Source organism: Vombatus ursinus, unplaced genomic scaffold, assembly GCF_900497805.2.
Source record: "Vombatus ursinus unplaced genomic scaffold, bare-nosed wombat genome assembly UNPS02014799.1, whole genome shotgun sequence".
NCBI lineage: Eukaryota > Metazoa > Chordata > Mammalia > Diprotodontia > Vombatidae > Vombatus > Vombatus ursinus.
In genome coordinates, this window is record NW_020954577.1 from 51845592 (window position 1) to 51872091 (window position 26500).

The window sequence follows — 26500 nt, forward strand, 5'->3', positions numbered from 1 at the left end:
CTATTGACCTTTGCTTCAGTCGCCTTTCACGGGTCCCATCACATAACTTAGGCTTGAGAGGCAGTGCGGCCTAGTGGATAGAGCAGGGCCAGCGTTACTGGATCCTAGATCAGAGCGGGAGGAACCTTGGAGGCAGCAAGTCCAACTCCCTCAATTTGCGGGTGAGGAAACTGAGGCCCAGGGAGGTGGAGTGAGTTGGATTTGAACCCAGGTCCTGTGTCTCTTTCTGCTTCTACTTTGAGTTCAACTCCCTTTTCTCCTAGATCCCGACTGTGTGACCCTGGTCAAGTCATGGACCTTTTTGGTGCCCCAGGTGACTTGTTAAGCTCTAGGTTAAGGATGATTGTCAGCCTGCATTGGAGGAAGGACTTTCTGACCTGGGAGGTCTCCACAAAGATGAATTCAGAATTCTGGCCCCTAAAAACGAAACAAAACAAAAAACAGGGGCAGCTAGGTGGCGCAGTGGATGGAGGACTGGCCCTGGATTCAGGAGGACCTGAGTTCAAATCTAGCCTGAGACACATAACACTTACTAGCTGTGTGACCCTGGGCAAGTCACTTAACCCCATTGCCTAGCAAAAAACAAACAAACAAACAAAGCCCCCAGAATTCCGGCCCCTAAGCCCGACAGCTCCTTTTTTATGATGTGTCAGGGTCGACAGCGTGCTCCATTCTGCCACCTGCCACCCCAGCTCGGTCCCCATTGAACAGTCCACAATGCTGAGGCTGGCAAAAGAAGTGCTCTGCCCTCGGCCACACCCAGAGCAGGTGACGGCCAAGGCCGGCCATCTGCGGCAGCTCCTGGTCCAGGAATCCGGAGGCCCAGGCTCCGCCTTTTTTTTTTAATAATGGGAGAAGGAGGCTCAAAACTGGGCAGGTTAAACTGTTTAAACGTTGTGTGGTTTCATTAATATCTCCAGATATCATTCCCCCATACCCATCCTCCCCCCATGGATGCTATGGAGCTTTAGGGTGTATATAACGATGACCTGCCCAGGGCCAAACAACCAGGACGTGTCAGATGTCAGCCTCGAACTAGATTAGAGAAGCAGTATTTCAGTCGTGACTGGCTTTTCATGACCCTATTTGGAGTTTTCTTGGCAGAGATACTGGATTGGTTTGCCATTTCCTTCTCCAGCTCATTTTACATTTGAGGAAACTGAGGCAAGCAGGATAAAGTGACTTGCCTAGGGTCATACAGCTGGCAAGTGTCTGAGGCTGGATTTGAACTGTAGAAGTTGAGTCTTCCCATCTCTAGGCTTGGTGCTCTATGCACTAGGGCGCCCCCTAGCTGCCCCGTCAAGAGGGACAGCATACTACACTAGAAAGAACAGTAGAACAGTAATCAGGAATCAGAAGGACTTGGGTTCGGATTCCCCCTCTGATGATTGCTGTGTGATTTTGTCTACATAAGGACAAGCTTCCCACAACTGGGCGTGTTTGAGAAGGGAATGTGGCTTTGGGTGCTGAGCTTGCCGTCAGTGGGGGGATTCCAGCAGAGGCTGTAGGTGGTATTAGAGCTTGGGCACAGGTGGGATGAGGATTCCTCCACACTCCTGTCCGTGGCTGTGGACCACAGATGCTCCTCGGTTCTCCTGCCACAAAGGTTTACCCACCTTCTTCCTCTGAGCCTCCAGTAAGCCTGCAAGGCGAGGGTCACCCCGTGCCATTTACCGCTAAGGAAACTGACAGTCAAATGACTTGGCCAGGAGTCCATGGCTCTTAGTGGCCGACAGAATTTGAGCTCAAGTCCTGCCTCCTTGTATAATGGTCTTTAGGATTGTCTGCCTAAACTCTTTGGGGCAGGGGTTGGTTTGTTTTTGACTCTTTGTCCCCACCAGTGCCTAGCACAGAGCCAAGTATACCTGGGCGCTGTGTGAATGTTTGTTAAATTGTTGAATTTATAAAACTCCTTGAAGGTCCCAGCCTGGTGGGGGGGGGGGTCCTTCCTTCCCTTTGTCCCCTTCTCTTCCCTGGCCCCTTCCCCAAGTCCTGGAGGCTGTCACCGAAGTTTCATGGTTTACACAGACACCGTGGCCCCCAAGCACCGGCTGCGGCTTCTCTCCTCCCGCACTTTCTTCCCTCTGCGAAGCTCTCGGCCTCGTTTGGCGTTTTCATCAGCGCCTTCAAAGCTGTTTCAATAAACCTCACCAAGGGGCCAGAGCCGGGGCCGCCGAATGCCACCTTGTCCTTTCAGGGCTGAGGGCGTAACCTCGTTTTCCTCTGAGCCAGTGCTGAAACCTCGCTTTCGGTGCCAGCAGGGCTGGCAGCTGGGGGTGAATGAATATGAGGGGCAGGAAGAAGACCCCCTCCCTCCCTGCCCACCTCCTCCCTCTCCCTCAGGTTTCCGTGAGCGAAGATGGGAATGTGAAGAGAGATTCCAACGTGGTCCTCGATATCCCGGTGTCCACCCCCATCGCCTACAGGGTCCTGGAGCTGTACGTCAAGAAGGATGGTCAGTTTGGTGAGTGTCCTGCCTTTCAGGTGGCCCGTGGGCCACCCACTTCAGGTCAGCTAATGCCTAGTAGGCACCTACTGTGTGTCCGAGCACCATGCTGAGGATACAGATGAGGGAATAAAATGAACCAGCTAGGGGTCTGCCTGCAAGGAGTTTACATTCTATTGGAGATGTTATTGTTAAGTCATTTTTCAGTCATGTCCAACTCTTCATGACCCCATCTGGGGTTTTCTTGGCAAAGATCCTGGAGCGGTTTGCCATTTCCGTCTCCAGCTCATTTTACAGGTAAGGAAACTGAGGCAAACAGGGTGAAGTGACTTGCCCAGGGTCACACAGCTAGTAAGTGTCGGAGGCCAGATTTGAACTTAGGAAGATGAGTCTTCCTAAATCTAGGCTTGATGCTCTTTGCACTATGCCACCACCTAGCTGCCCTCTGGAGATGTATAGCATATAATTAGACCAAAAAAAATATGAAGCACTTATTAAGTGCCTACTATGTGCCTAGGTGTCATCATGCTAGACTTGGAATGGGGAAGACATGAGTTAATATCTAGCCTGAGACACTAGCTGTGTGATGGTAAGCAAGTCGCTTAACTTCTGCCTGCCTCAGTTTTCTTGTGAAATGGATGCAAATAGCATCTACTTTCCAGAGTTGTTGAGAGGAACCAATGAGATACAGTTACAGAGCTACAGAAATGTTAACAGGACTGCCGATGTGTAAGGCATTAAGTGCCAGGGATACAAATAACTGAAGGTAAAACTTTCCCTGCCCTCAAGGAGCTTCCATTCCAATGGAGAAAACAATGACTGTGGTCTGGAAATTCAGAGATGGTGAGTAGAGCCACTGGGCTCTCAATGGCCAGGCATAGTGGTGTGGATTATTACTGCTCCTAGAATGAGAGAAAGTGGGGGGCAGTACCCCCAGGAAGGCGGCTGGCTGCCCTGGCTAGGTGGAGGTGAAGTGGACAGCAGATGCTGGGGGAATGACAGAACACTTACAACTCTGGAGATCCCAAGAGGGGCCTGGTCATGGGCAGCACCCAAACTGAGGGCCGTAGGAAGCCTGCAGAAGGGTGGGGAGGTGGGCCATGCGTTTGGCTGGACAGAGAAGGCACGAAGCCGACTAATAGAAAATCAACTGAGGAGAGTAGGTTGGAGGCAGAATGAAAGACCCAGCGTGCCAAGGGATTTGTATGTTGTCTTGGAGGCAAGAGGGAGGGCTTCTTCAGCTAGGGGGCGCAGTGGATAAAGCCCTGGGCCTGGAGGCAGGAAGACCTGAGTTCAAATCTGGCCTCAGACACTTAGTAGCTGTGTGACCCTGGGCGAGTCACTTCACCTTGTTTGCCTCAGTTTCCTTTTCTGTCAAATGAGCCGGAGAAGGAAATGGCAAACCACTCCAGGATGTCTGCAAAGAAAACCCCAAAGGGGGTCATGAAGAGTTGGGCACAACTGAAAGAACAGAACATCAACAATCACTTTGTGTGTCCTGGACCCCTTTGATGGCAGTCTGGTCAAGTCTACAAAATGACAAAGGAAACCAATTATTTTGAAATACAAATATTACATATTGAAATATCAAAAAATATTGAAATATAATCAAATATTTAAATATTTATCAAAATGTCAGAAACCAAAATCGGTCCCTGGGCCCATCAGAGCTGCTTCAGGCAGAGTGCCTTACCAACCTATGAAATGAGAAAGAAGTTTGGCCCCTATCTCTGAGAGAGAGGCAGGAGGCAGCCTAGCAAGACGAGACAGTGTTGGGCTTGGAGTCAGGAAGCCCTGGGTGCAGGAGGCCCTCTGACGGTACCTTCGCAAATCTCTGGGGTTTGGCCAAATCTCCTGTGTCACGGAGGGGGTGGCGGCAGGAGTTCCCGCATAGATTCTTTGTGTCTTGGTGTTTGTTAGACTGGCAGTGTAGTCAGATCAGAGTTCTGGAGCCCCAAGATCCCAAGTCAAGATTGGAGCCCGACTGTGCTGCTAACCAAACCCAGCCCTCCTGTGATAGAATGGGCCCAGTCCATTTAAAGATGCCTTCCACCTCTCAGTCCTGTGATCTCGTGTTCCCTCCTAGGCTACCAACGCCTCAAGAACTGGGAAAGCATCTCATTCTTGGTGCGGGGTCCATGATTATTAAGTGTCTGTTGAATCAAATCGGAATCAGGGATGGTTCAGATGAGTGCCATATTCAAGTTGTTACCTTGGGAAGAAATTCCCTGTCCTCTATGAGGATTCTGTGGCTCACACCATCTCTAGACCTTCTCTTCTGGAAGGGAGGGCTACAACCGTTTGTTGACTGGCTGACTAAGCCAATATGGGTCCCTTAGGAAAATAAACCTAACTTTAGCAACATCCACGTCTTCCCTTTCTTTCCACCCCTCTCACTCCTCTTCCCTCCCTTTTCTCTGTCCTTCCCTCTTCCTTTGCCCTCCCTTTCTTCTTCCTCCATCCTAAATGGAGGATCTCCCAGTTTGATCCCCCTTCTATCTCCTAGCCTTGGTTTTCCACTTGGGTATTTTCCCAGAATCGGACCCACCCTTGAAAGTTGCCGATTTGTCTTGAGGCTGTTCGGTAGACTGGGCTGCAGCATTTCAGAGGCTGCTGAAGCTTCTGGAGTTCCAGCCCTGGGAAGAAAGCACGGCCCTGCCCTGGCCATCCCCTCCCCGGCTCCTGCTATGTCTGTGCAGTGCATGCTGAGGGGGAACAGTAGAGAGCACCCACCACATTTGTCCTTTCTTGTTGACACACATCAGGGGGCTTCCCTTCCCTTGGAGAAAGCTTTCCATGTGGGTCATCATGGGGTCAGATGTAGAACAGGACTTCCAAGGCCATCTAGTTAAACCCTCTCATTTTATGGATGAAGAAACTGAGACCCAGGAGGGGAAGATATTTGCCCCAGGTCACATAGGTGGCAAGTGGCATCAGTGGCATTTGAACCCAGGTCTTCTGGTTCCAAATCTAGTTCTTTCCACTACCCTAGACCTTCCTTGAAAGACTTTACCCAAAAACCACCTGAAGCTTGGTCCCTCACATGAAAAAGCCAATACTTTCACCAATGACAGAGCCAGCTTGTCTGGGAGGCAGCCTGGGGACACTGGGAGCTTGTAATTTTGTATAGTTGACCTTGAATCCTGTCCCCCCCTCCCCTGGGGCTTTTGGGCTGTCCCAGCTTCGTGGAGGCCTGAGCCCCTGTTTGCATTTCAATTTCAGACCTGCTTTCCCCCTTCTCTTTTCTTTGCAAATAAATTGGTCTTTGTGCTATTGGGAGATGGTCCCCTGGGACTTCTTTCCTTTCCTTTGGCTCCTTTCTCATGCCCTGGCCTCAGGAAGGTGGTTCTGTTTTTCGTGTGGGGTCCTTGCTTTCCCATCGCTGAATCGCCTGTTTGTCCAGAGTCTTTGTTTGGCGTGACTGGCGGGTGAGTGTTGGCATCCTGTTCTGGGTTTTGTCTATCCGTGTTCCGAGTCACTCTTGCCATGGAACATTCTGAATAGTTCCACATTCTATAGTTTGGTCTTTGGACTGGACTGGACCAGACTGGACCACCAAAGACTGGTCCACCCCCCACTTCTGGCCGCAGCTAATCCAAAGCCATTCTGGGAAGAAGCTGCCTCCCCTTTCCCAAGACCTAGAGCTGAGAGTCCCCTTTGGCAATGCGCTCTGAGGTCCCCCAGTTCTTCCACTTGGGCATTCTTCCCAAAGTCTCAGCTCACTCAGCTTGACTGCAATCTGGTCTCATTCTCAGATGACCATTCCTTGATAGAAGTTAACCACCCGCTCCCTGCTGCTCAAGGTGCCCCTCTGTGGGACTGAAGATTGTAACCGAGAGAGACACTGGGATGTGTACTGCTGGACCTCTAGCCAGAGACACGGGGCTCAAGCCTGACTCCAGCATCTCCCAGCTGGGTGACCCCGCACAAGGGACTGAACCTTGGAGACTGGATTTTCTTATCTATAAAATGGGGATAACAACGGGGATACTGTGAGGATTGAATTACATAATGCATTGAAAAGTACTTTTCAAACCTTAAATCACCATAGGAATATTAGCTATTATTATGATCATTATTATTTTTAGAGAATGCTTAAGCATCATTCATGCCGTGGTTCATTTTACAGAGAAGGAAACAAAAATTCTTCTCTCAGAGAGGCTGAGAGCTTTGTTCAAGGTCACACAGGATTTCCTAGGTGGCGTATAAGCTCCAGTCCTCCTAACTCTCCCTTTGATCCTGATTGGCCATTTCTGCGATTGTGGTGATTTGTGCTCCTATCTTCTTATTTTCTACTAGATAATTCTTATTATCCCTTCTTATCCCCTATTAGATTATAAGCTCCCTGAGAACTCAGAAAGGCTTTGTCTGATTTCATCTTCATATCCCCAGGACCTAGAACTGTGCCGTACAAGTAATAGGGACTAATCAATGCAGGTTGAATTTTTGTATCCAGTGTCTGCTCAATTCAATTTAGCAAATGTTAAATTGAACACCTGCTGTTTTATGATGAGAAAACTGAACCCCAGAGAAGGGAAAAAGTGACTTGCCCAAGTTTGTCCAGGTTAGTGAGTGGCAAGGTAGAATTTGAACAAGGGATTGGCATTGAACTAGGGTCTTCTGACAATGAAGTGACTTGTCCAAGGTCACACAGCTAGTAATGTGGGTTTCAAAGCCAGGTCTCCCTGTGTTGAGTGCAGCACTCTGCCTACTAAACTCTGGCTCTCGAATAGCCTTTGATTTTTCAGCCCTTGTGCATTTACTATTCTGAGTTGGGGTCTTATCCAGCCCCTTCTTATGCTGTCAGCTCTCTCTTGAATACAGGAACTAGAATAAACCTTGTGGTTTCCCCTCCCCCCCCACCCCAGCCAGGGCATCCAGGATCTGCCATTTCAGAAACAGGATCCACCCACAGCTGGGTAGCTGGGCCTAGAGAGCTACTTGCTCATGTTCATATCTATGGATAGATCTGAACCCAGGCTTTCTGACTTCAGATCCATATCCCCTTCTCTGTAAGCAGTTGGATGAATGGATGGATGGTTATGTTGTGGTTTAGGGGTGCTGGGAACCCCGAAATGCAAGGGTACAGGGCAGGAGTCTGCCTCGAAAGAATTTGACCACTCAAGCCTTCTTTCAGTCCAAGTAGTGAGTTTATTATGACGTTGGTTGGGTTAGTGAGATTTCTACTAAATCTGTGGTATTTGTGATGCCAATACAAGCAGGCCAGATTCCTAGTGAGTCTGCACATTTGATGAGGACAAAATTGGTACTTTTATATAGAAAAAGACTGTGAGAAAATCTGGATGGGATCTAGGAGCTGGCAAGTAGCCTGGGGTGGTGGGGAGATAGCAGAGAAAGGGACCCAGATGGGATTAAGGAGTGTCAAGTAAGCTAATTAAGTAATCAAGGTGGGCTGGGGTGGGCCAGATGCCTCAGCAAACTCCTGGGATCTGGGCCATGTGGGAAAGTCCAAGGCATTTTAGGGTTCCATCATTAGTGCCCCATCAGTTACCATCAAGAAAAAAATATTGCTACTGTACTGTGCACTTTAGACAGAGCCTGCCAGAAACAGTCTGTGTTTCTAACAGTATTCTAAGTCCAGGCATTTCTAGCTTAGAGAAATAGACAAACGGGCATAGGTGCCCTCATGTCCTGGGACATCTTAGGCACCAAGACAATGTTTATAGGGCTCTTGCAATTAAGGGTTAACATTCCAGATAACAATAGTTACTTAATTTTTAAATAAAACTTGTTTGACTACTCTCCGTATTGATTGACTAGGCCTCCTTCCTAAGGTCAGAAGCATAATCCTTTCTGAGTGGAGAAAGGCAGTTGAGTTCCATCTCAGAGAGATCTCCTTTTACTTTAGCCTTTGTTCTCAATTCCTTACACATTTTCCTAAAGGTCTTTAAATAATATTTCTTAATAGTTTCAATTGAATTAAAAGGGAGGTTTTTAATATGCTTTCACAGCTAGGAAGTCACTTCCTCATTTTACAGACTGGAAAATTGAGGCCCAGAGAAGGAATCTACCCTGAGTCATAACACGTTATAAATGGCAGAAGGGAGATTGTAGAGGTGATGTTGTTTGGAGGAAGGAGGTGAAATCTGGAGTAAGAGAACCTGTTTAAATCTTGCCTCTGATGTGTATGTGTTGTGTGACCTTGGGTTAATCACTCAACTTCTGGGGCTGAAGTTCCTTACCTGTAAAATTAGAAGGCTGACCTGGTGGACGCAGTGATCCTCCCAGCTCCAGATCTGGGACTTCTAAGAACCTAGGTCAAGGGCGGGGAACCTGCAGCCTGGAGCCCCCATGTAGCCCTCTAGGTCCTCAAGCGCATCCCTTTGACTGAATCTAAACTTCACCAAACAAATAGGCTACGTGTGGCCTTGAGGCTGCAGGTTCCCCACCTCTGACCTAGGTCTTCCCACCCAGGGCTCTTTTTCTACAGGCGACTGACTCAAAGTTGGAGCTTCCCTGTTGGAATACTTGAACCCTGGCCTGAGGAGTGATGTGGGTCAAGAATTTTGTTGCTGAGTTGTTTCAGTCATGTCTGACTTTTCATGACCCCCTTTGGGGTTTTCTTGGCAAAGATACTGGAGCGGTTTGCCATTTCTTTCTCCAGCTTATTTTACAGATAAAAATTTTACGGGAAACTGAGGCGAACAGAGTTAAGTGACTTGCCCAGGGTTACACAGCTAGTAAGTATCTGGGGTCAGATTTGAACTCAAGGTGAATCTTCCAAGGCTGGTGCTCTATCCACTGTGGTACCACCTAGCTGCCCCCTGGGCCTAGGACCAGAGCCCAATTGAATTCAGCAAACATTTATTTATTTAGCCGGATACCTTGTCCCTGGTGTCCCTGCCCTTGATGAGCTTGCATTATTATGGGAGAGAAGGGCAGGTGGTGCACAGCCTGAGTCTTTCCTTAGCTGCTCCCATCTGATAGCAGCCTGTTTTGCCCTTGAGTTATGCCCCCTTCTTTGCTCAGTGAATGCCTATATGGTGGTGTCCACACAGGGAGATGGTTTTCTCCCAGTAGGGAAGGGACAGCCAGGGGAAAACTATAATGCTTCAGACACACACACCACCCTCCCCCCTTTCCCCTAAGGCACATCCATTAACACTGACCCCACTGGCTGGCTTATCTTCTATCCTATGCCACAGAATTCTGCTTGCTGCAGGAGAAACGAGGCGGCTTTGAGCGAGAGAGTACCGATGGCCCCGATCAACTGGATGTCGGGATCTTCGGAGAGTTTCTCTTCCCCTTCATGCTGGACGCTGTGGATGGGAATTCTGAGGCTGCAAAGCTCGTGCCTACTGAGGGGCCGTTGAGCTCCTTAAAACATGGTATTGTGAGCAACGTGTGACTTGATTAATCCCCGAGTTGGCCCTCAGCCAGGGAAATGTCCTGGCCAAATGGTTAATGTGATGGCTCGCTTTAGTCTTATTCTTTAAAGTGTAGATGTTTTATTAATGTTTTCTTCAAACGAGGGGGTCTGCCCAGGTGGCCCCTGAGGTCCCTTCCTGCTCTAAATCCCACCTTGGGACCTCGAACAAGCCTCTTCAAGCTCCTTTTGACCTCAGTTTGCTCATCTGTAAAAGGAGAGTATTAGATGGGATGACCTCTGAGATCCCAAGACCTCCGACCCCGTAATTCTGAGACCTCAGGTCTCATAAGGAATCCACCTTATGAAGAAAGGATGAGGAGGTTTGGGTTTTTTTTTTTTAATGGAGGTGGGGGAAGGTTTTAAAATTTTTTTCAACCACAGAAGCCTTGCTAAGAATAGCTAGTCATCAGCCAGAGCGGCAGCATGGGCTTGTGCATCTGTTTTTCTTACATTCTCGGCCTCGCTGCCAGCACCAGCACCAGCACCAGCACCAGCACCAGCACCAGCACCAGCTCCATGCTGGGAGCCACACAGAGCACCCTTCCAGATCATTTACCACATGGCAAGGAAGGCTCTGGCTGGGCGCATGGGTAGAGGCTGGGCAGCCGTTGCTGACGCTTCTTTCGCCTCCAGCCTTTTGTGTCTGGAGAGGCTTTGGCTGGGGGTGGGGATGGGGCTTGGGAAATGGAACTGAAGATGGGACAAAAGTAAAGGATAGCATGGGATCTCAGGATGTTGGTGTCTGAGCCAGTCAGATCCATGAGAAACAGGGTGGTCCTGAAGACCAAAACAGCGAAAGCAAATGTTTATGGCCAGGAGAATGAGCTGGGGTGGGGACGACGGAGCAGGGGCTCATGGTCCCAATCCTACGTGTTGTCCCAAAGTGAAATGGGCTGCTTAGGGAGAGAGGGACTTCCCCCTCCCTGGTGGCCTTCCAGGGAAGGGTGGATGAGCTTTCATTGGGGGCTGTCAGAGTTGGGGTTCTTATCCAGGAAAGGCTCAGACTACAGGGCCATTGAAGTGCCATCCAACTGGGAGATTCTGTGATTAGATTTGACCCAGATAGTAACAGTAGCTGACATGTATGTAGCACTTGGTTGTCTAGTCATTTTTTTCGGTTATGTCTGACTCTTCATGCCCCCATTTGGGGTTTTCTTGGCAGAGATACTGAAATAGTTTTTCTATTTCCTTCTCCAGCTCATTTTACAGATGAGGAAACTGAGGCAAACAGGATTAAGTGACTTGCCCAGGGTCACCCAGCTAGTCAGTGTCTGAGGCCAGATTTGAACTCAGGTCTTTCTATTTCCAGGCCTGGCACTCTATCCATTGTGCCTCCTAACGTATTATATAGTACTTTAAGGTTTGCAAAATCCTTTACCTATATTCTTCTTATCGTCACAACAAACCTGTGAGGTGAGTGCAATTATTATCCCTATTTTACAGATGAGGAAACTGAGACAGATAGCTTAAGCAACTTACCCAAGGTCACAGAGCTAATAAGTGTCTGAGGCAGGATTGGAAGCCGGGTGTTCTGGGTACTCCTTCCACTCTGACACACTGCCTCCTTTCAAATGATCTCTCTAAGATGTCATTTAGGTAGGAAAGAAAACTGACTGACAGAGGTGAGTGAACTTGCCCCAGGTCCCCTGTGCCCCGTACTAAGGGGATGGATTAGGTTTAGATTAGCCAATGGATTGTTCTAGATGGTTCCAAATGCCCACAGATCTATGTTATAAGAAAACTGACACCCCTTCAGGGCTCTGGGGATTGGTGCTTGGTTTCTATGGAGAAAATGTTCATATTTAAGGAACCAGAGTGGGGGGCTAAATTGTAGAAGGTCTCCTAATCCAAGGGCAGGCTGGTCTCATGGCAGGGCAGTCATGGGGTGGTATGGATTTCCTGGCTACTTAAATGAGGTAACAAGGTACGGTCTCAGCAGTGGGGGAACCACAATGCCAACCTGTGCTGTGAGAAAGAACGAGACCTCCCCAGTGCCATCTACCTTGCAGCCTGATTGGCCTGGGAGGGTGCCCCCTTTGAGAAGCCCAAGAAAGTAGACAATCAGGGGGATGGACCTGGGGACCTCAAGGTCTTACTCTCTTTCACTCTTCTCCCTCAGCCTCTAGTTCTCGAGTTGTCCTTGGTGTCCTGAGGTCCATTCCAGCCTTCTGAGTATTTGCGAGGCGCTCTTTTGGGTGCTGAAGACATAAAGACAAACCAAATTGTCTCTGTCCTCAGAGTGTGTACAACATGTCCCCAAAATCTTCATGCCATTTTAAGTTATTAAAGCTAACAAAACTTAAAGCAACATGAAGACTTTGGGGATATGCTGTATTTAACTGGGGAGATACAACATGTGGCCAAAAAAATACAAAATATGTGCAAAGTAAACACGAAGTTACGTATTTGTGTGTTGTGATTTGTATGTACATATATGTACGACTATATGTATATGTATACACATGTGTATATTTTAATAATTATAATAATTGATATTTACATAGCGCTTACTATGTGCCAAGTGCTGTGCTAAGTGATTTACAATTATTATCTCACTTGATCCTTACCACAAACCTGGGAGGTAGCTGCTGCTGTTATGCGCACAAATAAGGAAACTGAGGCAAATAGGACAGGACTTCCCAGAAATCATAAGTAATTGACCCAATTAATATCCTTCTAGTTGTTTCTCACACGAAAAAAAATAACGAAGCTTTAAGATCAACATTGTCTTTTCCTCCGCCCTGTGGGTGGGATCTGACCATGTTCTAGCCGGGCAGAAAGCCGAAGACTTGGAGAGGACCACTTGGCCTGAGTCTGATGTACCCAGTGTGGGAAATGGCACCGAGGGGAAGGATGCCAAGGGGCTGTGGAAAGCCAGAGCCCCTGTTCTCTCCTGGCAGAGGCTGGTGGTGGGCTGGGACCCAGGCCATGTGCTGTTGTTGCTTCCGCAGGGATACTGCTCTTGGAGAGGAATTTCCGTCCCTTTGTGGAGCTGTCAGGGCATCACCAAGCAGCTCTGTGTGAAAACCTCTGGGAAATCCTGTTCAACGATGAATTGGTGGTGGCCCTGGACACTGTGGTAAGGGAAAGGGCCTTCGAGCCTCAAGACTTCTACTTTCTCATCCGTGACTGGCATAAAGTAGGTGCTTAGAAAATATTTCACATGAGCCAGACTCTGGACTTAGGGGGAAGTGGGTGCATAGCTAGAAGGGAAGTCATAGTTCCCTAATTTATCCTTATCATTCTTTGCGTGTGTGTGTGTGTATGTATGTATGTACATATGTAGGGGTGTGTGTGTGTAAAGAGAGAGAGTCATACAGGTAGAAAAGGAGATAATCAAATCCAGGGCCTCAGTTTCCTCATCTGTAAACAAGGGGGTTGTACCATATGATCTCTGAAGCCTCTTCTAGCTTTAGACATTTCCTTGTCTGATCCTAGGGTCCTTTCCAGATTTCCTTGATACCCCAGGAAGATGGGGGTCAAAGGGCCAGGAGCTATTCATCTCCCTCCCCAAATGATCTAGTTGGATATAGAATTGGCCACCCCAATAGATGGAGGATTCCTTCTTGGCAAAAGTTGATAAAAGTTTTACTGATGCATTTTGGTGTGTGATTTTTAGTACTTGTCACCATGTGACCTTGGGCAATTCACTTAATCTCTGTGGCCCTCGCTTTCTGCAGCTCTAGAGAGAGAAGATAGGAATGGATGACAAGTGAGGTCCCTTCCAGCCCTAAGTACCACCCCACCCCCACCAAACTGGCTCGCCTGTTATTCCTCATACCTGACTCCATCTACCACCTCTCTGCCTTTGCACAGGTCATGCCTCCTGCCTGGAGTGCCCTTTCTCTCATCTTTGCTTCTGAGAACCCCTTACTTCCTTCAGATCTCAGCTCAAATGCTGCCTCCTATTTGAGGTCTTTCCTGATTACCCCGCTCTCCCAGCTACCATTGCTTCCACCCATTCCCTTTTAAAGGCAGCTAGGTAGTGTAGTGGAGAGAGTGCTGACTCTGGGGTGAGGTGCATCTGAGTTCAAATCTGGCCTCAAACACTTATTAGCTGTGTGACCCTCTATCTAACTCAGTTCACTTAGCTGTAAAATGAGGATAATAATAGCACCTACTTCCCAGCATCGTGAAAATAAAATGAGATTACATTTCCAAAGCACTTTGCAAGCCATCAAATACTATATCAACACTAGCTAGTATTATTTTATTTACATTGTCCAAACTTATCTGTGTATGTGTTGTTCCCCCTGAAGAATGCAAGTTCCTTGAGGGCAGACTCTCATTTTGTTTTTGTCTTTATATCCTCAGTCCCCTACAGAGGCCTGGCACATAGTAGGTCATTGATAAGCAGTTGTTGGCACTTAGTAGGTGATTGATTCTTGTTTTAGGTACAGGCTGGAATAGAGGGTTCTGCAGGCTCTGTGGCACCATCTCTCTGGGGATTATTGGTCATGCATGTGCTAGGAGCAGGAAGGAAGGAATGAAAAAAAAATAAACATTTACTAGGTGAGAAAGCAAGACAGCGTGGTGTGGTGGCTACAGCTGACCTCAGAACCAGGAAGCCTCAGATCTGAGTCCTGCCTCTCATTCATCCTGGCTGTGTGACCCTGGCCGAGTCATTTACCTTCTTGTTCTCTAGGTAACCAAGGCTCTAAGTTGCAGAGAAGGTACTGACCTGCATTGGTGGAGGGAGTTTCTCCACCTGGGAGTTCCCTATATCAATGAGTTATTGTTCCCAGACCCTATTTTGTCCCCTATCCCTGATTAGGGGCCAAGGTCTGAGCCTGGGATGACCCTCGCCTTCCAAAGTGTGCTTTCTGCCTCCGATTCCATGGAAAAGTCACTTGCCTCTCTGGGCCTTAGTTTTCCTATCTATAAAATGAAGGGATTGGATTAGATGAGCTCTAAGTGTCCTGGGATCCTATGCCTTTGCCAGCTGCTGCTGTCTATCCCTACATAATCTGGACTGCCTCCTTCTCTCCTAACTCCTCATTTCTTTAAGCACTAACAGTACAGACCCTGGAGGCTGCATGGCTTCGAATGGTAGGCACAGTGAGGGGGGGTGGGCAGCAGGGCCAGGAAGCTCCATTGGCTTTATTGGGAACAAACAGACTAAGGGGTGCTGGACCTCGTTCTCTTTCTTAGTTATTCTGCTGGTGAGGTGAGGTTCCCAAAACTCCTAACGTGCCACAGCAGAAGCCGGCCGGCTGCCAAACAACCTTCTCTCTGGCCCTTGGGGACAGCTCTCATTCACTTCAAGTGACTGATGGGTGAAAATAAATCAGTCCAATTTTTAATTAACTTTTTTTTTTTTTGGCAGAGGCTTCTGAAACTCTGACTTAATACCTTTCCATTTCTCAAAAAGACTTTCCATGTTTTCTTCCTGTTGAAATCAGACTATACCAGGGAGCCTGGTAGCGGCTGTGGCCACAGGGCACTGGCCACCTGGCTGGGCCATGCCCTACTCAGCTGTTCAGCCCCAAGCACTGGAGGCAGCCTGGCGTGGCTGAACATGGCTGAATCGTACGTCCCCAAATAGTTCTTCTTTAAAAGTGAAACGTCCAGCAGGCTTCCTGTCATCTCTCTCCCCCAGATGTCCCACCCTGCTGAGTAAAAAGCTCTACCTGCCCTGGCTTGTGTGGGAAAGGAAAGAATGGGTGGGAAAACCTTAATGTGGAGAGGCTAGGGCTCCCCTCCTGGAGAATGAACATCTCCTTTCCAAAAAGCATTTGTTAAGCGCCTGTTAGGGGCACAAAAACAAAAATCAGCTTCGATCTACTGGGGTGGGAGGAGGTTCAGCCTGGCAACCAGATGATCTTAGCCCTGGAGCTGCATGGGGTCCCAGAGGGTCTCTGGGCATCATTTTGCAGATGATAAGTACACAGATGAGAGCTGGATCTAGTCTTGTGATCTCACTGGTAGAGGGAACTTCCAGGGGAGGAAATTCCTTCTCTCAGTGCAGGTTGGCACCTTCTCTGTCACTGGGAAGCTCGTCCAGAGCCCTGAGAATTTACACAGCAGTCTGTCTGAGGCAGGACCCGACTCTGGGCTTCCTGGCTTTGAGGACAGCTCTCTCTGTTACACTGCCTCTCTATGAATGCAGAGAAGTGTTTGCAAAACATTTAAATACGAAACAATTTTAGGGGGAAGGGCATTAAGAACTGGGAGAATCATGGAAGGCTTCTTGGAGGAGGTGGCACTTGAGCTAAGCGTTGAGGCAGAAGTGAAGTGCTGGGAGCATTTCTGGGGAACAGCCTGTACAAATGCCCAGAGGTGGGAAATGGAATGTTGTGGACAGAGAGCAAGAAGAGGGTAATTGGGCTGCAATGCACAGTGGGCTTGAGGGAAGTGATATGCACTAATCCATTAGTAAATAGATATGACTGAGGTCTGGAGGTGGACCTGAGGGGATTCTAACCGGCTTCCCCCCCCCCCCTCCTTTTGGCTGCTCTTCTCCAGAGGAACTGATTAGCTGGATTCAGATTTCCGCCCCCCCCGCCCCAGGGTCCTGTTATTAAAACTAGTAAGAGCTGTGAGTTTTAGACCCAAAGGCAAAATGCCCTCATGTTCGCCATCAGCTGCCATTGCCCAATTTGGAAGGTTCTGTAGCCACGCTTTTTGGGGGTTTCTTCCTTGTTCTGTATCTTTCTTCCTTATAGAAAATTAGTCACCCCCTCCCCTTCTTTTCTTAAATGGATTATGCTTATGGAATGTTTTTTTCAAACCTATAATTTCCATAAGGGAAACTTTCTTGCCAGTGTTTGATTATTTAAAAATAGTCACACTCTTTAAAATATTCACGTTGTATGTTTTTATAGATGGAAGGGTGTGTGCATGGGTGTGCATGTGTGTGAAGCAGGGAGCACGGAAAGAACCCGTGCTGATATTTCTTAGCTCTCAAAAGCTGCCAGTCTCCTAGCCCTGATTCCAGGCCAGAGTCGTCTGCTGCTTGCATTCGAAATGAACAAGCATCTGGTTGCCAGCTTATCTGCTGTCTTGCCTTCCTTCAACCTGCAGCTTGATGACATCTTCACAGGCGGAAGCCCCCAGCTGACCACACTCGCGGAGCTGAGCCACGTCCAGCAGCGGCAGCTCACTACCTTCCTGGGGCTGGCGGGACTCCAAGTGCAGAAGGATTTGCTGGTGTGGCCGGATACTCAGAGCAATCGGGAGCTGCTGTCCACCATCTATTTCTTCATCAGTGCTCTGGCAGGTATGGGAAAGAAAAAAAAAGTCATGCCCTGTGCCTAGAAAACTGACTTTGGGTTTCAGTCTGTGGGTCTTCTGCCACGCCCATTCTAACTGTGGTAGGAGAGTTGGAATGTACAGATCCCAGGGGCAGGACATCATAGATTTATCACAGAATCTGAGAGTTGGCCGACTGGTCCAACCCGTACGTGAAAGGAATCCATCCCTCTATCGTATCTAATGAGATCAGAGTGAGAAAGGATGCTGAAGGTCGTCTCATTTTACAGGTGAGGAAGCTGTGGTCCAGTAACATGTGACTTATCTAAGGTCACATGCGCTCTGCTGGCCCTCCCACTTCAGGCCAGCCCTTCTGGGTCTCCCTTCCACTCCCTGCCAGACCTTTGGCTCCAGACCTTTTCCTCCCCAGCCCCCAACTCCACCCACACTGCCCCCACCCACTCCCAGACCACCAAAAAGTCCTCTTTCCCTTGTCCTTTGCTTCAGCTGCTTCTGTCCTTTTTCTGGTTGCACTCTCTGCTTTGTGACCATTGTCCATCCCCCTCCCCCAGTCTCCCTTATTTGCACATACAGCTTTGCCTGCATTTGGCCTCTGGCCCTTCTTGTTTCCCTGATGGGGTGTGATCTCTTTGAAGGCAGACTGTTTTCATTTATGCCTTTGGTTCCCCAGCACAGTGCGTGGCACATTTGTTGTTATTCACTCATTTCAGTCGTGTCTGCCTCTTCATGCCCCTATTTGGGGTTTTCTTGGCAGAGATACTGGAGTGGTTGGCCATTTCTTTCTCCAGCTCATTTTACAGATGAGGAAACTGAGGCAACATAGCAGTAAGAGACAGAGCTGGGATTTGAACCCAGGTACTTCAAATCTCTTCCCACTGAACCTTGCAGTCATAGATTTACAACTGGACGGGACCCTGCAGGCCTCTACTGATGAAGAACCAGAGGCTTAGGGTCATATGATAACTTGCCCAAGGTCACATAGGTAGTAAATAGTAGAACCTGAATTTGAACCCAAGGTCCCGGCCAGTCCGTTCTTGGACAGTTCTCATTATTCAGCAGTGTTTCTGGATGTGAAGCCTAAATCTGCCTCTCTAATCTCACCCACTGCTGGTGGGTCTGTTCATTAGAAGAGAGGAATGCTGTCTCCTCTCTTCCTTCTAAGGATGTATCTCCATCCCTTCCCACAGTGGAAAAAAAGCCAGGTCCCTGTAGCCACGCCCTAATGCCATCCCATGCCAAATCAGGGAGTGATTCTGAGCCATCCTGAGGAGGGGCTCTCAGTGACCCCAGGAGCTGGGGGACCTGAGCTGGGCCACTGGTGAGGGGACTGCTCCCTGCTTGCATCACTGAAGCTGCAGGTACCTCAGGTATAGCTGCAGGTACCTCAGACTGTGTTTATCCAGCTGCCCCTCACCCAGGCAGCTTTGAGGAAGAAGGACCCAGCACAGAGAACAGCATGGCTTCCTGCAAGGAGATCAGTCAGTCAGTGAGCATCTACCTAGGACCTGCTAAGTCCCAAGCACCAAAGTTGGTGTCAGGGAGCCAAATACAAAGAATGAAGTAATTCCTCCTCACAGGGAGTTTTACATTCTATTGGAGGCTACAAGTACATATATGAATGTACATGGCTCATCTACAGTAATTATAAAGGCTGAACAGTTAACCACTAGGCAGGCTGGGAGGGAGGATGCCAGCCATGGGGGAACAAGGAAAGGCGTCATGACAGCTCCTGGCGGGCCCCCTCCTGAGGGGCTGTCCTGCTTGGGGTCCCTGGCATGGAGCCGTAGCATCAGGCCACCACAGAGGGACAGCCAGGGACTCCCCCTGGCGCCTTTCCCAGCCCACAGAGACAGCTAAGAAAACAAGAGACGCCTCTCTTAGCACTGGGCACCTTCTAAAAGGAAATTTTGTTCTCTTTTCATCCCCTCAGAAGGGATGAAAGGGAGAAAGGGGGCCTCCTTAGTCTCCCTGGATTTTTCCCTCCATGGCATCACTAGGGAAACTTGGGGGGTCCTTCCCCCCCTGGAGAACCAAGAATAGAGGCAGTGTGTGTAGAGTGGGTTAGCAGATCACACCAGACCAGGAATGAGGAGAGCTGGGCTCTAGCCAGGCTCCCCTGTAGCTCTGTGACCTTGGCTAAGTCATGTCTCTGGCTTTTCTCACTGGGGTCTAAGATTTTGTTTTTCCCCATTCCCCCATTGATATGCTGGGGGACTTTGTCATCCATAGTGTTGCATTTGACATCCTGTCCTGCTCCATGAACTCCTTAGGTCCCTGGGGCCAGTATTGACTTGGCTTCAGTTACTCAGGATCTGGGCAGCCTGCTGTACCCAGAGTCTGACTGTGGCTTTACCTGGCTCGTCCTCTAAGGCTTCTCCTGGAGCTCTGGAATACCCCTCTCCGGGCACAGCGGCCTAGCGTTTACCTTCTGCTGGGCAGCCCAGTGGGGAGGGGCCGGATCCAAAAGCTTATACCACCTGTGGGACTTTGGATCAAACTACTTATGGGGTCTCAATCAAACTAGCATTAATTAAGTGCCTGCTGTGTGCCTGGCACTGTGCTGAGGGCTGGGGATGCAAAGGCAGGCAATCAGTCCCTGTCCTGTAGGAGCTCACGTTCTGAGGGGGGAGACCACGTAAACAACTGGGTCCATTCCAGACGTGCAGAGCAGAGGGAAGTTAACCTAGAGAAGATGGCACTGCTATTTGAGGGGGCAAGGAGCAAGATAGCACGGTAGATGAAGTGCTGGACCTGAAATCAGAAAGACCCCGAGTTCAAATCCAACCTTAGAGACTTCCAAATCCAACTCTGTCTGCCTCAGTTTCGTCATTGGTAAAACGAGGGGTTAGGAATGTATATGTATAGCCTATATCAGATTGTGCACCGTCAGGAGCAGCTAGGTGGTGCAGTGGATAGAGCACTAGGCCTGGATTCAGGAGGACCTGAGTTCAAATCCGGCCTCAGACACATAACACTTACTAGCTGTGTGACCCTGGGCAAGTCACTTAACCCCATTGCCTAGCCAAAAAAAACCAAAAACAAACAAACAAACAGATTGTATGTTGTCTTGGGGAGGGGGAGAAAAATTTTAAACTCAAAAGCTTATTGAAGTGATTGTTGATAAATCAAAATAAATTAATATAAAAAAAAAATAAAATGAGGAGAATAATAGCATGTACCTCCCAGGGTGGTGGTGAGAATCAACAGGGCATATTTATAAAGTGCTTAGCTATGAAAATTCTAACTTATTACCAGGAAGCTACAGAAGGCAGAGTTTGAACTGAGTGGTGAAGGGCACTGGGGAAGCCAAAGGGGTGCGGTGGAGGGAAGGGCAGGAGGGAGAGCCTTCTAGGTATGGGGGACCTTGCAAAAGCCCGGGGGGCTTTCTCTGGGGCTTGGCTTAGTATCGCAAGGCTAACTGCTCTGTAGTTCAGTGCTCTGTCTGGGTCTGCTCCACACCCTGTGCTCTGCTGGCCCTCCCACTTCAGGCCAGCCCTTCTGGTCTCCCTTCCACTCCCTGCCAGACCTTTGGATCCAGACCTTTTCCTCCCCAGCCCCCAACTCCACCCATACTGCCCCCATCCACTCCCAGACCACCAAAAAGTCCTCTTTCCCTTGTCCTTTGCTTCAGCTGCTTCTGTCCTTTTTCTGGTTGCACTCTCTGCTTTGTGACCATTGTCCATCCCCCTCCCCCAGTCTCCCTTATTTGCACATACAGCTTTGCCTGCATTTGGCCTCTGGCCCTTCTTGTTTCCCTGATGGGTTTGATCTCTTTGAAGGCAGACTGTTTTCATTTATGCCTTTGGCTCCCCAGCACAGTGCATGGCACATTGGTTGTTATTCACTCATTTCAGTCGTGTCTGCCTCTTCATGCCCCCATTTGGGGTTTTCTTGGCAGAGATACTGGAGTGGTTGGCCATTTCTTTCTCCAGCTCATTTTACAGATGAGGAAACTGAGGCAAACAGGGTTAAGTGACTTGTCCAGGTCACACAGTATGTGTCTGAGGTCAGATCTGAACTTAGGATGATGAGTCTTCCTGACTCCAATGCCCACTACTCTATGTACTATGGCGCCACCTAGCTGCCCATGTAGCACATAGTCGCTGCTTGATAAACGTGCTGATGATTGCACATGTATAACCCTAAGTCAAATTGCTTACCATCTCAGGGAGGGGGCAGGTGAGGGAGAGAGGGAGGGAGAAAATTTGAAACTCAAAATTTTTTAACAAAATTTAACAAAAAATTTTTTGAACAAAATTTAACAAATTTACACATAAGTGTGTGTGTGTGGGGGAATGTAAAATATAAATAAATAAATAAATCCTAACTCAGTTATGTACCAAAAATAAATAAATTCTTGCTGATTTTGAACATAATTGAGTTTCCCCTTTGGGCCTCAGTTTCCTCACCTGTAAAATGAAAACTAGGCTTCGTTTTAGGTCTCTTCTAGCTCCAAAATCTGTGATCCTCTCTTCTCCGTGATCCTGCTTCTCTACTCAGCTCACGCATTGATCTTTAAACCTCTGCTAGAATCAATCATTTAACATTTCTCAAGGGTCTGCTGTGTGCCAAGCATTGTACCAAGCTCTGGAGATACAAAAAGAGGCAGACAGAATGTGACTTTGGATGGCTGGGTGGAGTCATGTATAAAGTGCTGGATAATTGAATTCAAGTTCTGCCTCAGATATTTACTAGCTGCATGGGTGAGTCACCTAATTTCAGTGTGCCTGTTTCCTCATTTGTATAATGGGGGGTCACAACTGTACCCACTTCTCAGGGTTCTTATGAGGGTCCAATGAGATATGACATTTACAAAGCAGGACAGATACTAGTTACTACTGACTATTTGAATGCAGTAGTAATAGACGGTCTTCAGAATTGCTATGGTTTAAAAAAAAATGCCATTTCTCAATGGCCAGTGTACCTCAGATTATATTGGAAATCTAGGAGTTTGAGTTTGTTACTCTGATCTCGGATGAGCCAGTCTGTCTCCAGAACTGTCCTGGAAGTCTTTTGAGCTTGGCAGGACCCACCAGTGCCCATGGCCCTCCCAGGAGACAGTTTATAGGAATGAGAGGATCAAAGGTGCTAATATTTTAATTTATAGTGCTTTATAAATGCAAGTCATTATTTTTATTAGATTTTTGATGATTTAAATTATTACTATTATTATTAGATGCTGACGCTCTGTCCATCAGGTGCTTCAGTGAGATAGTGATATTGGAGTATAAACTGAAATTGAGGGAAAACAAATTTCATTTGCTCTGAGAAGCAGCCCCTTATTATGTGGATGTTAGTGATTTTGAAGGTCAGTCCTGGTTTAAGGCTCTTTCATTAATACCCATCACTTCTGTCTCTGCTTCCCGCTCACTAAATTCATCAGAATGCTCTATGTCTTCCTGGGATACACAAGAAATGTTAGAATGATGAATGGGCTGGCATATTCATTTTTTTCTATTTCCTAAATAATGACACCTTCTGTTTCTACATGAGGCACAATGCAAAGTGGAGATAGTTCATGCTGGCATCAGGAAGACTAGGGTTTGAAGTTTACCTCTGACAGGTGCTGGCTCTGGGTCCCTGGGCAGTTCATAGGATCATAGCTTTGGTGTTGGAAAGTTCCTTTATTTTTCCCCATTTTTTTTTTTTTGTGTGTGAGGCAACTGGGGTTAAGTGACATGCCCAGAGTCACACAGCTAGTGAGTGTTATATCTGAGGCCAGATTTGAACTCAGGTCCTCCTGACTCCAGAGCCACTGCTCTCTCCACTGCGCCACCTAGCCATCCCATGGAAAGTTCCTTAGGGATCAGCTGTCACAATTTGCAGATGAGGAAACTGAGGCATAGAGAAGGTGACTTACTCAGTCACACAAGCAGTAAGCATTAGCTTCTCAGTGCCCCAGGCAGCTCTCTACTTAGAAGATGCTCCTGATCTCTATATGTGGAGAGAGTTTAAATATGGAGACTTCCCTCTACCTGTGGAATCATGGGTCCTCAGGGGGGATGGGAAAAGTTTGTTGACTCATTAACCCTTCAAAGTTCTCCCTCTTTGGGAATGACTTTGGTCAAGTCATTTCATGCCTGAGCTTCCAGTTTGCTTAGCTTTAAAAACTGGAGTATCCATCAATAAATTAATCACCATCCAAATAAGAATGATAGCTAAGATTTACCTAGTGCTTGCCCTGTGCCAGGCACCATGCCAAAGGGCTTTATAGTCAGTGGACAGAGTGCCGAGCCTGGAGTCAAGAAGTCTTGAGTTGAAATCCTGCCTCAGATACTTACTAGCTGTGTGACCCTAGGCTAGTCACTTGACCTGTTTGCCTCAGTCTCCTCATCTGTAAAATGGGGATAATAATAGCACATATCTCACAGAGTTGTGAGGCTCAAATGAGATACATGTAAAGCACATAGCCAGCACTGCCATTTTAGTTAACATCATCATTTATTTGATCCTCACAACAACCCTGCCAGGTAAGTGCTGAATGCCTGCTAATTGCCTAGCACGTACTGAGGCTACAAAAAGAGGGATGATACTCCCTCCCCTCACAGAGCTTGAAATCTAATTGGGGGAAACTATTGTCTGCCTTCTTTACTGGATTATCATAAGGATTCAATGAGATAATGTGTGTGAAAAGAACACTGGGAGCTGTCCAGTGCTACGTAAATCTGAGATAAATTACAGAACAGTCCATCTGTTCTCTCATTCCAAACTCACGACTGCCCTGTTAAGGAACAGAAGAGTTATTAATGACTCCTGAGGAAAGAGCTAATTAGTGGCAGAGCCAGTCTCAGGGTCTCTCACTTCTGCCTCCAAAGTGCACCTGTCACTCCAGACAACCCTCATGCTTCTTGCCTCCTATTTTAGGGGGTGGATGCTGGGCAGAGCTAGAACTCGTCGCAGGAAAGGTAGGGAGCTTCCTAGGGCATAAGACATAGTGGGTACAAAGGGTACGATACTAAATTTTTTTTTAATGTCCTCATTTTTTGATGCCAGAGAATTTCTCCATGGCTTGAGCTTGTGATAAGGCAAGTGGCATGAGTTATAATGAAGTCTCATGCCCTCTAGTGGAAGTACGACCCACTGGGAGGTTGGGGGTGCACTCCTGAGGCTCTGCCCACGGTACACCAGAGTTTCTCCCGGCTCTGCTTAGGGGTCCGTCCATCATAGCAGCAGAAGCCCTATGCTGCTATAGGATCCCAGAGGGGTACTGGGGAAGGTGAGCTGCCCTAGAGCAGCTTGGGAAAGGCCTCCCAGGAGCTCAGGGTCCTTTCTTCGCTCCCCTGCATTCCCTAACTCAGTCCCCAAGAACCCAGGGCAGGTTCTGCCCACACTGAGCAGGGAAAGGCTGCTGGTTCTTCCCTCCCCTCCCCTCCAGGTGTTTATCCTGGGTTGACACCATCCCTAGAGAAGCCACCTTTTATAAATAAAGCTGTTAATTATTGCAAGAGGATGAGAAGGACTCAGAAATCACTCGTGGGTGAGCGTCACCATGTGAAAGATGGCGAGGAAGCCCGTTTCTGTTTCCTTCCTCTTTCTCTATTTCCTCCGAACTTTGAATAAAAACAAAGATTCCAGGTGGCCCAGAATAACTTTGTAGATTGTGGCTCCTTAGGGGAACAGGGGCCCCCTTCTAGGAGCTGCCACTCCCTAGCAGGTCCTAACATAATTTGTGTGAGTGGGATACTCAATCGTGTTTTCTGACGTTCTATTGATTCTCTTTGCCCTTTATACCACTTATTACGTACTCTAGGTCCATCCTCACCCTCTCCTCCTGTCTCTGGATGTTCTCTCCCATGCCCACGCCCCTTTCCCTCCCCATGTGGCTACGTCTCCTCCCTCTCACCAGTTTCCTGATGCATTTCCTTCCTCATTGGAATGTAAGCTTCTCCAGGACAGGTGCTTTCTGCTTGTATTTGTGTTCCCAGCGTTTATAGCACAGTAAGCCTTGGATAAATGTTTGCTGATTTGACGGCACCTGCCACACCTAGTGTGGTGCAGGCCGCTACCTCCCTGTTTGGCTAGCTTCAGGGCTGGAGAAGCCCTGGGTTTGAATCCTGCCTCAGATGCAGAACAAGACCTCAGTCTGATTGCACAGTCATAGGATGTGGTCTTCCTTTGTCAGTGACTCTGGCTTTTGTCTTTGTAGAGATGCCAGACAACACACCCACCCTGATGGGCATTTGCTGCAAGCTACACATGGTACCGGCATTGTGTCACTTGGTAAGTAAGGAACCTTGGGAGCCGAGGTGGGGGGGGAGGCCCAAGACCTTAGAGGCCATCCAGGACAACAGATGACGAGAGTGAGGCCCGAGAGGCAAAGTCCCTTGCTGAAGCAGCAGGGGTAGGATTTGAACCCAGGACCTACGACTCTGAATGAGTCTCTGTGGGAAGCCAGGTCGTTCCAAGACGGCTCGGGGAGGGGATGTGGCCTGGCATTTCTGCCGTGCTCAGGACTGGCCAGCTAGTTCTCTGGAGAATGACATTAGTCTGGTCCCCTAAGGAAACGTCATCAGATCAGAGGGGGTCAGACAGACGCTCATCCCCAGGGAGTTGAGGGGAAGCTTGGCCTTTCAACATGGGTCATTGATAAAGCAGCATCAGTAGGTGGCCCCCGTTAATGGGGTCCCCTGGCTCCGCTCTGCCACTTGGAACGGGAAGAGCTGAGCTGACAAGGGGAACCTGGGTCTAAGTGCCTAAACTTGGAGGCTGCTCCCCTGGAGGGGGAGGGTGAAGCCAGGGAGATCTCAGATTGCTGATGCTGTGGCCTGGGGTGGCCAGGAAAGTAAATCCAGGTTCTGGGGTCAATTTGCCCCAGGACAAAAATAAGAATTTTGTTGATTGCACGGAGGAAGCCATGTGCGTGGCCCCTGATCCAAGCAGCATTTTTAGAACCTACCGTGTGCAAGGGATTTGTTTAAAAAAGGCGTTTGGGCCTTTAAGGAGCGTGTGCTCTACATGGGTGAGGGGGAAGACGCAACGCGTCTTCAGTAAATGTCATCAGTAAATGCAGGTTAACTCGAGGAAGGCAAGATGGACCGGGGTGATGGGGAGGCATTCTGGAGGACGTGGTGCCTGAGCTTTGAAGTCAGCAAGCACTCAGAAAGCACCTACTGTGTGCGAAACAGAGTGCTGAGCCCTGAGGACATCAGAAAGCTGGGGAGGGTGTTGGGGGGTTCTGCTTGTAGGGAGCTCACGTGTGTACGCATGCATGACAAACAGCAGCTCAGCAACACGGGGAACGCTATAGAACTAGGAAGGATCACCAGGGCCTCTTAGCCCAGGAGAGAGGGCCACTACAGTATAGCTGGCCATGTGACTGGCATTTCCCTCCATATTCTGTATTCATTCCCTGGTCACTGAGCACCACCCAAGGGAGGGAACAAGCATTTATTAATAAGCACCTACTATGCTCCAGGCACTGTGCTAGGCACTGCACAGCCGTCATCTATTTG

General features: G+C 48.4%; 1 protein-coding gene across 4 annotated transcripts in view; it reads left to right on the plus strand.

Moving 5' to 3' along the window:
- LOC114050617 (gasdermin-E-like) overlaps window positions 1-26500 on the plus strand; it is a 50625-nt gene that overhangs the window by 21330 nt on the left and 2795 nt on the right. For all 4 annotated transcript variants that reach the window (XM_027872440.1, XM_027872442.1, XM_027872441.1 and 1 more), the window contains 5 exons: window positions 2344-2464; window positions 9613-9795; window positions 12788-12915; window positions 16860-17055; window positions 25195-25268. In XM_027872440.1, coding sequence (XP_027728241.1) covers window positions 2344-2464; window positions 9613-9795; window positions 12788-12915; window positions 16860-17055; window positions 25195-25268 — 702 coding nt within the window. The remainder of the gene's footprint in view (window positions 1-2343; window positions 2465-9612; window positions 9796-12787; window positions 12916-16859; window positions 17056-25194; window positions 25269-26500) is intronic.